Source organism: Corvus brachyrhynchos, unplaced genomic scaffold, assembly GCF_000691975.1.
Source record: "Corvus brachyrhynchos isolate BGI_N302 unplaced genomic scaffold, ASM69197v1 scaffold365, whole genome shotgun sequence".
Classification (NCBI taxonomy): Eukaryota; Metazoa; Chordata; class Aves; order Passeriformes; family Corvidae; genus Corvus; species Corvus brachyrhynchos.
The window spans coordinates 1,261,514-1,275,096 of NW_008239544.1; the positions used below are offsets into that span (position 1 = coordinate 1,261,514).

The 13,583-nt window shown below is 56.3% G+C and overlaps 1 protein-coding gene across 1 annotated transcript in view; it reads left to right on the forward strand.

The window, feature by feature from the left end:
• The first annotated feature begins 20 nt into the window (after positions 1-20).
• TANGO6 (transport and golgi organization 6 homolog) overlaps positions 21-13,583 on the forward strand; it is an 18,297-nt gene continuing 4,734 nt past the window's right edge. Inside the window, exons 1-11 of the mRNA XM_017741350.1 lie at positions 21-873; positions 1,598-1,722; positions 2,173-2,335; positions 2,843-2,925; positions 4,438-4,550; positions 5,828-6,004; positions 7,419-7,545; positions 8,082-8,261; positions 10,782-10,927; positions 12,036-12,570; positions 12,766-12,823. Coding sequence (XP_017596839.1) covers positions 618-873; positions 1,598-1,722; positions 2,173-2,335; positions 2,843-2,925; positions 4,438-4,550; positions 5,828-6,004; positions 7,419-7,545; positions 8,082-8,261; positions 10,782-10,927; positions 12,036-12,570; positions 12,766-12,823 — 1,963 coding nt within the window. The 5' untranslated portion in view covers positions 21-617. The remainder of the gene's footprint in view (positions 874-1,597; positions 1,723-2,172; positions 2,336-2,842; positions 2,926-4,437; positions 4,551-5,827; positions 6,005-7,418; positions 7,546-8,081; positions 8,262-10,781; positions 10,928-12,035; positions 12,571-12,765; positions 12,824-13,583) is intronic.

A 13,583-nucleotide genomic window follows, 5' to 3' on the forward strand; every position in this document is an offset into this window, starting at 1 on the left:
CCAAGCAGGTACCCGGGGCCATCCCCGGCACGGGGCTATCGGGCTCCGTACCCCCGTGGTTCCCACACTCCGAGGGTGCTGCTCTCCTGGAAATGTTCTTACACCTTAAAAACCAGTCCCCGAGCGCTGGGGAGGCTGCTGGGTGTGTGTCATTCCAGCCGTGCTGTGCAGGAGCGGGGTGTGGGTGTGTCAGGGACTGTCATCGCCGCACGTGCCACCTTGGCTTGGCATCCACATCCGCCGTGCCCGGCCAAGCACAGCCTCTGCTCCTCCAGACCTCACCCTTCCAATCAGGGTATGACACAGGGCACCTGCTGCTCTCTGGGGCTGTTCCAAAGCCTCCTGGGGAGGAGGAGATGGAGAATCTCTTGAATGTTGTTTTAGGAAAGTCCCTATTGGATAATGCCCTTAATAGAATCACAGAATCCCAGAATAGCTTGGACTGGAAGGGAACTCAAAGTTCATCTCCCTGTCATGGGCAGGGACACCTTCCACTATCCCAGGTTTCTCCAAGCCCCATCCAACCTGGCCTTGGACACTTCCAGAGATGGAATAGCATGCTAAGCACTCAAGGGCTGACCTCTCTCATTAATTCCTGATTTGCTTTGTGCCGCTGGATGAAGCAGCAATTCAAAGCCTGTCTGTGTCCTGTGCTCTCTGTCAGAGCACGGGCTGTTTGCCCAGAGGTGGGTTGGCACAGGTGTGTGCAAATACGCTCCTTACCCTGCTCCTTTGCTCCCCTCCAGAGGTCTCCGAGTGCCGGGGCAGCTCCAGCCTGGCTGCGGCGGCTCTGCGGGCACCTGCTCTCCGAGAGGCTGCTGAGGCCCGGCGGGGTGCAGGCCGTGGTTCGGGGTGTCTTGGAGGGCACAGACGGTGAGTGGAGGGCTCTGGGCCCCAGGATCACAGATTCAGAGGTGTCTTGAGATGGTTCATCCCATGAGAGGCCCAGAAGAGCAGAGCCACAAGAGCTGGATGTAGGAATTGGCTTGTGCTGGTGTGAGGTGACATGGTGATGAACAGACTTTGCCCCTGACTGTGCTGAGCTCCCAAACTGCTCTAATTTGGGATACACTTATGTTTGAGGGCCACACTGAAAGACTCTAACCCCACTTACCCTGTTTGTGCCTCAATGGAGTCACACCTCGTGTGTGTCCTGAGTGGGACCAGTCCCGGGGAATGCCCTGTCCCAGTGCCAGTGCAGTGGGAGCCATGCTGGGCACTGGGCTGTGAGAACTGTAGGGACAGTGAGACCCATCCCATCCCCTCCTCACTATGTCCTGCCAGGAAGGGAAGCTGTTGGTCTCCAAAAGCTGAATCCCACAGTTTTTAGTGCCAAAATCTCATCTGGCCAACTCCAACCATCCAAGCACAACCTCTCCCCACCTTTTGGCTCACCCACCTGGCTGTAGGAGTTATTTTCCATTATCAGAGCTCTTGCACAGCAATTTTCCCCTTTCGATCCTTAAGTTCAGGTGTCTCCTGAAAGTTTAACAAGAGCAATAAAAGCTCAAAATCTGATTTTTGGCTAGGAACACCTGGCTTCAGCCAGAGCTAGCCATGGGTTGGAGCTGACCTGGGATTTCTGCTGCTGTTGTAGGTGGTGCTGGCACTGAAGCAGCAGCTTTGGACTGGAGGAAGTGCGATGCAGTTGGGAAGATCCTGGCTGCCTGCCCACAGCAGTGCCTGTCCCTCGAGGACTACTACAGACAGGTGTGCCCCCAGGTAAGTCCTTTGTCCCCTCTGCTGGGGAGTGCGGCTTGGAGAGTGCTGGGGCTGTTGATTTTGCTTGAGTGTGGCCTCGTTCAAGCCAGCACAACATGGACCTGTTCTTTTGGCAGTAGAACATTTCTGCTGTTGAATTTTCCATGTTTTATTGAAATGCTGGATGATGTTGTCTGATCACACGAGGTGCTTGGCACTGTGCTACACAGAACTCTCTGTGTAGCCCTTGCTTCCAGCCTTTGGCTCTGGGAGTGGTGCAAGCTCCTGGTTTGAGCCCAGAAAGGCATCCTGCCTGCGTGGGAAGGACACTGGCTCTTCCACATATGGAATATCATGCCAGATGCCCAGCAAAGCAGCACATTGGCTGCTCCTTGGTTGCTGCGAGGAGCCAGGCTGCCCCCTCTGAGGGGGTGCTGATCCTTGTTCCTTTATCGTGGACTTTCCTTGCAGGTTCTGGACTTGCTGCACATCCAGGACAAAGTGGCAGTGCGGCAGTTCCAGCGTGTGGCCACCACCACGCTGCTCACCATGGCCAGGGAGCAGCCACAGCTGGCAGAGAGGCACCTGCTCCAGCCCCTGCTGGCACCGCTCCGCCGCTGCTCCGAGGCCGCAGGTACCCGGACTGGGGAAGGGTCTGGTCTCTCTCCTCACTGTTTTTTGTCATTCCATCTGAATTTCCTCAGGCCAGCAGCCAGGCCATGGAGTGTGGGAGCCCAGCTCTCTGTGCTGACCCTGTCAGTTTGTCTGGGTACATCACATTTGCTACTACTGCAGCGTGGGAGCTGAGCAGTTTGGCTCTGCCCTGTGCTCCTTGGGAGCCTCTCCCAGTCTGACACCCTTGTTCTGGGCTTCCAGATGGAAGCCGTCAGTTCCCCACGCTGACCAGCAGCTCTCTGGGGAATCATCCATCATGGAGTTGTGGTCTGCCTTGATTTCCATGTGTCCTTGGGGGTTTACAGCATTGCAGGACAATTAGCACAGCTAATGAGGGCTGGTCTGTTCCCATGGGGAGGGAAGGGAGCTGTGGAAGTGCTTTTGGGTGCAGGGAAGGGTGGGGCAGTTCTGCTGCTGGGGGCTCTGGGCTGTTTTGGGGGCTCATGTCTCTGCCCTTTGCTTTCAGAGCTGGCACTGGAGGATTTGGCAGCAGGGGCCGTGCTGGTGCCAGAGGCAGAGCTGGGCAGCTGTGTGGAAGATGTGCTCAAGGTACCGTGTCTGCTTTGGGTGAGAAAAGGAGCTGGTTTGAGACCTGGTGAGCAGTTCAGTGTGTGTTGGGCCACACAAACCAATGTGTCTCCTGCAGTCATGCTCAGTCATCTCATTTTCATCTGCAGGAGTACCCCAGCCTCCACATGGGCTGTGCCAGGGCCTCTCCACCCTCACAGGGAAGGATTCCTTCCCAGTATCCCATTTAGCCCACCCTCTGGCAGTTGGAAGTTATTGCCCCTTGTCCTGTCACTCCAGGCCCTTGTCCAAAGTCCCTCTCCAGCTCTCTTGGAGCCCCTTTAGACACTGTAAGGAGCTCTGAGGTGTCCTTGGTTCTGGAATTTGGGGGATTGGTGGCGTCCATCCTTGTGCTTCCTGTGAAGGATGAGGGCTTTTTGTGGAGGTCTCTCCTGTGACACCTCCCCTCATAACTCCATTTCCTACCATTCCCTCCAGTATCCCCCATGCCACGCTGCAGGCTCCAGCAGCTTCCTGCTGCACGTTCCAACCCAGAAGGACATCTCCAGTCCAGGAACTCAAATTTCAGAAGCTGGTGACTTGCTTCCTGGCATGCCCCGAGGCAGGCTAAGCTCTTAAATCCTGGGATTGTTGTCTATTTTCCCTGTAATGATCTGTTGTAACTGGCTGGCAGGCAGAGACCGGTCTGGAGGGCTGCTCCCTCCCAGAGCAGTGCTGGGGGGGTTGGGGTGGGTCCCTCCTTAATGGCAGAGCACTGGGGGCCTGACAGCAGGCAGATTAGTGAGGGGACCCCAGGTTTGGGGGTGTTTCTTGCCTAGCAAGTGTCATTTGATGCTTTGTGAGAAACTATCCTTGGGGCTTCATTGGGAGGCTTTGTGTACACAAGGATCTGGGGAGGAGGAATGGCTCCGTGGGGATTAGCACAGGGAAACAGGTCTGTGTGCATCAATGGGGCAGGGCAGGGCCCTATGGGGGCATCTCTCAGCCTCTTGGGAGGGTGCTGGTTGAGGTGGAGAAGAGGAGCAAGGCTCTGCAATCACCCCCAAGCCCCTATAACCCCCCCCCAGAGCCTCTACAACATCCCCAGAGCTCCTGCAGTCCCCCCAGACCCTGTGCAGCCCAGTGCCTCAGCTCAGCACCCACCAGCCCAGCTGCCCTGCTAGTGACTGATCTCTGTGTTTGAGATTTGCTGTAATTCAATGAAGATTTGCTCATTCCAGAGGGCCTGTTGCATCCCTGGGTAAGGCAGGACCTTACCCCTAAGCTGCAGACTTCCCAAATAGCTGGCTGCAACCTTCCTGTAGCTTGGAGCCCTGCTGTGGTTAAGCAAATTCTTGGAGAAGGATGGTGCTGAAGGCAGGTTTTAATAAGGAATATGGCATAATCAGGGCAGACAGCCTCCAGACTGAAGGAAAAGGCTGAGAACCCTCCACCATCCTCCCTGATAGGTGCCCTGTGCACAGACGTGTTCCTGAACTCCCCTCAGCCCCACGCAGGTGTTTGACTCCCCTCCCTGTGCCCTTCTCTCCGTAGGTGTATGTGGTTGGGAATGACAGCTCGAGCCTGCTCCTGGGATCCTTGCAGTCAGTCCTGGGAGTGGTTTTCTCCCTCTATTCCTTCGCCAAGCAGAATGTGTCATACTTACGGTAAGGGAGGATTTGTACTCGGCTTCTGCTGGGGTTTCATCTGCTGGGCTCTGCCCACCTCCCACAGCCACGCTCAGGGCACAGGCAGGAGCAGAGATCCATGTTCTCATCCCAAAGCACTCTCGTTCCAAGCAGGCAGTAACCACAGGCAGGGCTCACTGGCAGCCCTGTGCCTGAGGAAGCCATTCTCATGTTAGTTTTTGTGTTCCCTGAAGCCAGAATGTTCCTTGTAGGAGTGAGCATGCCCTCGGGAGCACAGAGTGGCTCTGCCTAGAGCAGGGATTGTGATTGTCCATGGATGGATGTAGCAATGCTGGAAACTGGCTGGAGGGCTCTACAAATAGCATAAAAACTGGGAAAACAGTTCAAGCCCTGCCTCTTGGAAGTACAGGATCATTCTCCAATCTGGGATCACTCTCCTCTGGTACAATCAGGACCTGCCTCCTGGCAGCTGATACCCATACCATGCCCAGCTCCCCATGACTGCTGTACAGTGGGAAGCACCACATGTGCCAGCTGTGGCAGGGACAGGGGTGGCCAGGTGCTGGCTGTCCTCTCTCCTTGCTCCCGCCAGGCTTTCCCTGGTAAAACCATTCCTGGTGGGGTTACTCTGTGCTCTAGTGATCCTGGCGTGTGGAGGCTTTCCCTAAAAGGTGTGTGTAGACATGGCCTCTGCTGTTACTAAAGGCATCGTTAATCACTTCTAAGAACAGTGAGTGCCGTGACAAGTTGGTGGAACGCGCCAAGTTCATGCCGAGTCACTGCTTCCTTTGCTAAGGAATTTGGCAGGGATGACTGAACCGGCAGCTGCCTGGAAGTGTTCGGGTTTCCAGACCCCTGGCACGGCACAGCGCAGCGCGGCTGCTTCACCTCATTAACCTGCTTCTTCCCTTGGCAGGGCTCCCTCCCCATGCCACCTCAGTGCTCCCATCTCCTTCCTCCTCTCCCTTGGCACTGCCACCAGCCCTTGTCACCTCGGTGTGAGGCACAGGCAGGGCGTGCCAGGGGTGTTCACAGCGCTCCTTTCTCTGCCAGCCTGAAGTGTGGAGGGACCCAAATCCTTCCATCTGGGAATGCCAGAAGGGCAGGATGTGCTGCTGATCCCCTTAGAAACAGGCACAAATGCTTTCAGCTGCCAGAGCCAGGAGCTGGAGCATCCCAAGGAGAGCCCATGGCTGCGCCGGAGTGCTCCAGTCATGTCCCTCATCCCAAACCACATCACAGGGAAGGTGCAGTGGGCAGAGCAATGTCACCACCGGCTCCTTTCTCCTTGGTAGCTCCCCGTGCCAGGACATCCTGCTGTGGTTCCTGGAGAAGGCAGGGTGGGAGCAGTCCCTGGCTGTGCTGGAAGGCCTGGCCGGGCTGAGCAGCCACGTGCCCACTCTTCACCCGCGGTGCCAGCTCCGTGTGGGCAGCGAGGGCGGTGCTACCATTGTGATGGAGGAAACCATCAGGTGAGTGCTGTGGGACAGTCCCCTGGGTCACTCAGCACCCAGGGCTTTCCAAGGAAGCCTGCCAGAGAGAGCCTGGGCAAGCAGGGGGCTGCCAGTGCCATCCCACCAGGGTCTCATCCCCTCGAGCTCAGGCAGGTGATGCTTCCACACAACCCACAGAGCCCCCAGGTTCCCTGGACATGGCACAGAGCTCTGACTTCCAGCCCCAGAAAGCATCACTCTCCACCTGAGCGTTGGTGTGCACTCCCTGCCTGCTTTCCCTGTCTACTAAGCCCTGCCTGTGCAGTGTCTGGGAATGGGATGGGCATTTCCAATCTCAACACCCTCCAAATTCAACTTCCAACCTCCAGCCCAAGCCTGTCTGGTGACACAGTGAGTGGAGTCCCTCAGGCACAGGTGGCACAGTCACAGCACAGACTGTGGCAGTGCCAGCGCCGCGGAGCAGCCACGGAGCTCCTCTGGCGCGGGCAGATGGTCTCAAAGTAGAGGCAGAGCTGGCCATGCTGGGAATTAACTGCAGCCTTTAGTCTCCAGCCACGCAGCCTGGGACATCCGGCAGCAGGAGCTTGGGTTTAAAGAGAGGGGCTGTGAGCTGGCAGGAGGGCTCAGGGCAGCACTGTGGGGCAGGCAGAGGCACAGCTGTGCCCAGGGGTGTGCTGGGAGCACCTGCAGCAAAATCCCCACAAATACGTTTGTTTGGCTTCTTTTCAAGCTATTCATGACCTGAGTTAGAATTACAGGCTGGTTTGGGTTGGAAAGGACCTTAAAGCTCATCTTGTTCCAGCTGCTCCCATGGGCAGGGACACCTTCCACTATCCCAGGTTGCTCCAAGCCCCATCCAACCTGGCCTTGGACACTTCTAAGGATGGCACAGCCACAGCCGCTCTGGGCACCCTGTGCCAGGGCCTCCCCACCCTCACAGGGGAGAATTCTTTCCCAATATCCCATCTAACCCTTCCCTCTGGCAGTGGGAAGCTGTTCCCCCCTGTCACTCCAGGCCCTTTTTATTAACTCTCTTTAGGTACTGGAAGGCCACAATTAGAAGCAGCTCTGCCTTGCTTAAACTGGGAATACTTTAAACTTGTTCCATAATGGCCCTGGCTCTGCCCATGCCCCTGCTGCCACGGCTCTGACCACTGCCTAACTTAGCCAGCACTACTCCTGTTGTTTATGGGATGGCTGGATGAAATGTATGTTTTGGGCTCATGGTTTCTGTTAATGAGTGCAGGTTAGTTAATAAACAGAGCCCAAATTACCTGGGCAATGTTTGGCTCAGCTGCCTCCAGGCTCTGCTGGGAAGTGCTGGGAAGAAAGGGTTCCAGGGAAATGCAGACTGGGATTTCACCATGCCCTGGAGTCTGGGGGTCAGGGAGTTCTGGGTGTGTTTGTGTTGGTGACACAGTGACTGTTCCAGTGATGAAGATGAGGCCCTGTATCAGAAGATCTCCTCGGAGCAGTGCCATGTGGAAAGCTTGGTGGAACTCCTGTCCCACTGCCAGAAGAGTGGTCTGGCTGGAGACTTCTTCATCCACTGCCTGAAGGTGAGGGCAGCCAGTTCCTGGTTGGGGCATACCTGCAGGAAGGGGTTCCCTGGACAAGCAGAAGGCAAAAGAAGGATCAACCCCCTGCGTGTCCCGCGGTACAGCACATGCTGGAGCAGCCCTGTGCTGGGTGGGAAGCCAAGGAGGGGGAGCAGCCCTGTCCCTGAAGGGGTTAACCCTCATCCTCATCCCCGCCCCAGCCGGTTTTAACAACAGGAACGTCTGAAGTGTGTTGGAGGCTGGGAATAATCCCTGTTGCTTCCTTGGCTGTAGAAGAGGGGCCCCGTACCTGCTTCCTTTGATCCCACTTGGAGCCCCCCATAGATCCCTCTAGGCCTGGGCTGGACTGGGATTTTGTGCCCCCAGCCCACAGTCACAGGAGGAGATGGGTATGGGGCACCCAGGGGCTGTGGACAGCTCTCGGAGACCTTCATCTACGGACTGGAAGGTGGTGGTGGTGTGAGGTGGCGATTCCGGGCACTGGTTCCCCATGTTTACCCGCTGCCCCTCCATGCCCTGTGCTCCCTTCCCGGCAGGAGCTGACTCAGGTGGCTGCAGAGGACGAGGCGGCTCCAAACCCGGCTGTGGAGCCTGGAGGGAGTTTGCTGGAGCTGGAGCAGTACCAGGCCAGGCAGGGGAGGAAGCTGCTGGTCCTGCAGCTCGTGGCTGCGCTGTGCGAGGGCATCTCCGACACTGTGTTCACTGACATTGTGCAGGTTGGTCGTGGCAAAGCCCAGGGGGATCGGCTGAACACTTAGAGGAGGAGAGGCTGAAGGAGTTGGGATTGCTCAGCCTGGGGAAGAGAAGGGTCCAGAGTGACCTTAGAGAAACTTCCAGTGCCTAAAGGAGCTCCAAGAGAACTGGAGAGGGACTTTGTACAAGGGTCTGGAGTGCTAGGATAAGGGGGAATGGCTTCCCAGTGCCAGAGGGCAGGGTTAGATGGGATATGGTGAAGAAATTCCTACCTGTCACAGTGGTGAGACCTGGCACAGGGTGCCCAGAGAAGCTGTGGCTGTGCCATCCCTGGAAGTGTCCAAGGCCAGGTTGGATGGGAGCAACCTGGTTGGCATAACTGTGCTCCTACATTCGTGAATGGGCAGTGCCAAATTTATTAAATATGGTAATTTCAAAGGCCATTTGACCCTCGTCCCAAAAAGGTTTGTTAAAATCTTTCCCCTCCCTGGATGTGCTGGTCAGGAAGGCATCTGGACACCAAGGGCAGCATGCCATTCCCGTGTGGATCCCCTGCAGATCCTTTGCAGATCCGATGTCTTTTAACTTCCTCATCCTGTTTTTTATTGCTGTTTTTCCCCCAGTGCCCCAGCTATGCCAGCTCTCAATGCCGCCGTGGGCAGGGGCGGTCACGGCTCAGGCAGGTTTCCTCACGTTTCCTTTGGGACAAAGGAGCCTTTGTGTGCTCAGCAGCAGAGGGGACACAGCCAGCGGCGCTTTGTCCCCACCTGCCTCCCCATCACACCCACCCACCAGGGCCGGAGAGTCGGGGTGGGAAACGGGGAAGGGTTTTGCCAGTTTTCAGGGTCCAGCCAGGAGTCTGGGATTAAAATCCACCACCAAAGAAATCCAGACAAAAAATCCATTATCCTCCTGCCTGGGGTTGTGTTTCAGGGAGGCCCTGGGCTGGGACAGGGACAGGCTTTGAGCAGGTTCTGCAGTGTGGGGTTCTCTGGGGCGTTTGGGGGGGCCCTAATGGGGTGGGAGCAAGTGGGATCCATCCTTCCAAAGCTGGAGCCCAGGAGCAGCAGCCACTGTGGCCCCCCCCAACTGCACATTTGTTTTATTTACATATTCTCCTCCATAACCAAGGTCAGCTTGATTTCCTCACTGCACCAAGGATTCTCTCCTCCTGCCTGAGACACAACTGTGCCCCAGTGTGTTTTATTTTACAATTTTTTTCCCTCCCACTTTAAAATGTTTTTTTTTCCAGATTATTTTTTTAAGTTTTAATTTTTCTCAGTTGCCATCTACTATTATTTATTCACGATTTCCCTTTTTTTTTCTTACATTAAATATAACTTCAGTCCTTCCAGCTTGCGTGTCACTGTGTTGTGAAAGCAAATATTCCGATTTTTTTTACTTACTTGCTGTTTGATGGAATTTCTTCTCTGGAATAATTATCCCAGCAGGTACCTGAGCCTTTTATGCAGCCTTTTCCAAAGGCTTTTTCCACAGCCTCCCTCCTTGCTTAAGGGATGTGCTTAAGGAAGCTGGCAGCTGAGGAGGAAATGCTGCCTGCACCCAGTGCCCTGGGGGTGGAAGTTTGGGATTTGGTGCAGTAGGGCCTTGTTGCCCTCGTACTTTGTTTTCTGAAGTAGGAACACAGTAGTTCCTCTTTTTTTGCAACACACCTATTAGGTAGGAATGACCCTGATCCAAACCCTTCCCAGGCTTGTCTGGGAGAAGATAAGGCATGGAGAACATCAACTCCCTCATTTCAAGATATGTTAGGAAGGCAGGAAGCCTGTGGGATCAAAAGTGTTGGTGCCAAGTGTGGAGAAGGCCAGCGCCAACCAGGCAGGATTGTTACAGGCTTGTGGAATAAAAATATTGTGGGAAAAATCACAGAGTAAGTGAAAACATGGGAAACAGCCCGGATGGAGTGTCAGCTGTGCAGGATAAGGGGGAGGCTGGTATGGAGAATTGTGGACAGGGGCTGGAGCTCCTTGGCTCTGGAATTCCCAAGCCTTTTCCTAGGGCAGTTCCATACAGACCTTTGTTGCCACTACCTTGAGCTTCCCTTTGGGACTATCCCAGTTGCCTTCCCAGCTTCCATCCCATGGTGGAGCCAGGCAGGAGGCAGAGATGGAGCTGGGATCCCTCTGTTCCTGCAGCCCCACGGGGTCTTCTGCTGCTGAGAGACCCCACCAGTTTAACCATGACCTTGTCCCAGTTGTGGATGTGACTTGGCTGAGCCCACACTGGGATCAGGGTAGTGGCAACAAGAGGAAAATGGGAAGAGTTTCACAGAATTACAGAATCACAGAATATTCTGAATTAGAAGGGACCCATGGGGATCATCGAGTCCAACCCCTGGCCCTGCACAGCACAGCCCAACAATCCCCCCCTGTGCATCCCTGAGAGCATTGTCCGAACGCTCCCTGAGCTTGTGTGGGATTGTGCTGGAGAGCTGCGTGGGCTGGGGACACTCAGCTGGGCACAGAGGCTGCAGAGGAGGTGGCCCGGGGTGTCCCTGCTGCTGACGGCCGTTCCCTTGGCAGGTGCAGGAGTTCGTGGCGGCCGTGCTGCACCGGGCCTGTGCCCACCCTGCGCAGGCGGGGGGCCGGGCAGTGCCATGCCCAGTCGAGGGTGCTGCAGCACAGCTGGGTGCCCTGGCTCGGGGTCCCTGCTCGGTCACAAGCTGTAAGTAGTTATCTAGAGAGTTATATATAAATGTTTTCCTTGGGGTGGTGCTGGGGTGTTGACCAAGGATTCAATCTGAGCAGGGCACCCCGAAGAGCCCAATTAACTAATTTATAATCTCTTCCAAAAAGGCACTGACAGAGGAGCACAGTCACGTACAGCATCTTTAAATGCCAGCACTGCACCCTCTGCATCCCCACACGGTCACAGGCTCTGGAGCATTGTGAACTTCCCATGTGGGCTGTACCCTTGAAAATCCTCTTACATTTTTATATTTACATTTTATACATATTTATATTGTTATTTATATCTCTCGCTTACCTCGTAATACCTATAGAGATATGAGCTCTGTGTCACTCAGGTGTCAGTGGGACTGCCATGGCGAGCAATGGCACATCCATTAATGCGCTGCCATCACTGAGCTGCTGGGGTTGCTTCATCCCTGGATTTGCCCTAAGGAAAATCCAGCTGTTAATGGAAAAAGATCATTTATTGTTTCTTATTGCTAAATTTCTAACACTGGGAAAAGAACTGTAGTTGAAGAGAAGTTAAAGCCAGAGCCTTGCGGCTGCAATGGGCCCCTCCCAGGCGAGCTCCTGCTCCCACTTCTGCGTTAATGGGAGTGACATAATTTGGAAAATGGAATGTGAAAGGTTTTGGAAGCAGCTGCAGAACTGTTTGGGTTTTAGCAGGCGAGGGGTTTTACACAATCATCCAAAATCTCTGCTAAAGCACCCTTTTTCAGGCCTCACATCCCAAATTTTAGTAGTTAAATCCAGGTTACGGCAGGAGCTCCTTGAGCTCAGGACAGGTTGTGGCTGCCATGCCAGGAGCGTCCTTCCAGGCAGGACTGGTGGCAAGTCTGGCACAGTGCTGGTGGGAGGGATGTCCCTGGCCTGGCCCCTATGCACGGACACCGCTGTTTTTCAGGTTCATGCCCTTCCCACCTTCTCCTGTCCTGCCAGAGCTGCCAGGGCTGGGATTGGCGCTGGGATGAGAGGAGCTCGTGGTGCCCAGAGCCCGGCTCATGGGCTGGGGATGGGGCTACACATGGGCTCTGGGGCTCCTCACCCCCATGCCCGCCCACCCTCCTGGGAGCATGCCAGGGAGTGAACCCTCGTTAACATTGGTGCCAGCGCTGCTCTTCTCCCTCCGCAGCTCCAATCCAGCGATTTCGTGGTGCTGAAGCGCCTGGTGCCGTTGCTGGAGGAGCTGTCCCGCACCTACCCTGAGCCCCTCACCCAGGAGCTGGCCTCGGACCTGCGCATCGCCATCTGCACCCACGGCGCCTGTTCCCCCAGCACGGTGGGCGCCGCTGCCGATGACGTGCTGGGCGGGAAGCCTGGCACGGGAGCACCGAGCCCTGCTGCCGTTCCCAGCAGAGCCCCCAGCCCCCCATCGCCACGGCACGGACACGGCAGCCCCTCGGCTCACAGGGAGAGGAGCGGAGAGCAGAGCACACGCCATGAGCCCAGTGCCTCTCCAGCCCCATGTGCCGACGGCCCGGCCCCGGCTGGGCTCCAGGAGCTGCTGGTGTCAGCCTATGACCCCCAGCCCCCCAGCCGGGCAGCTGCCCTGCGCCATCTCGCCAGCCTGGTCACCCAGCGGGATCCCGAGGCACTTCGGCTTCAGGAGAAGCTGCTGCAGGTACCAGGCTTCTGCTGTGGTCCTTGTCCCTTGCCTTGGTCCCTGTCTCCTGCTGTGTCCCCCATCCCATGCCCTGTCCCAGCAGAGCTGGGACTGAATGTGCCATCAGGTTGGAGATGGTTGTAATTATCAGAGCCCTCTGGCCTTGCTGGCCCAGCCCAGGGTCACTGCTGATGGCACTTCCCTTCCTTCCAGGTGTTCCTGGAGAATGTGCAGCACGAGGACGCCTTCGTTTACCTCTCAGCCATCCAAGGTGAGCCATGCCTGTCAGGATGAGTGCCAGCACTTTGTCAGGGAAGGTTTTGTTCTGGGGGGGCTCTGGGAAGTGGGAGTGAAGAGCAGCAGAGCCATGGCCAGGCCAAGGGCTCGGCATCTCCTGCCCTCCCAGATTGTGGCTTTGTGCTGTTCCATCAAGTCTGGGGCCACACGTGGGCTCCATGCCAAGTTCCTGAAGCTGGAAACTTCATCCCCCAGTTATTCTTACTCCCTGGAGCTGGTCACCATCCCTATGCCAGGTCTGTGTCACCAGCTGGGGCTGCAGTTTTGGCCTGGCACGCACTGAGGGGTCTGTTCAGCTGAGGCTGGCAGAGGAGCAGGACCAGGGGGACCCGCTGGTGCTCCCTCAGGGCTCTGCCGTGGTGGCAGTTCCTGAGAACTCACACTGCTTCCCAGGAAACCCTCAGGTCAGTGCTTGCTCCGGCACGCTCAGCACAGCCCCACGGCACCAGGCTGCCCCTGGGATCTGCAGGCAGGTGCTTCTGCCCTGGGGTGATGGGCATGTCCTGTGTGACAACAGACGGTCACGGTCCCCTGGGTTCCGTGCAAGGGAGGTGCCATTCCCTTGGCCCACAGCGATGCTGGCACCGCTGCCATTGGGTTGGTAACCTTTGGCAACAGCTGGGAAAGGAGTTTATGCTGTGCTTCCCACTGCCTGTACGGTCTTGAGAGGGACGGGTCTGTCCTTGCCCGCGGCTGGAGCACAAAGGCTGGAACCATCCTGGTGATTAACGCGC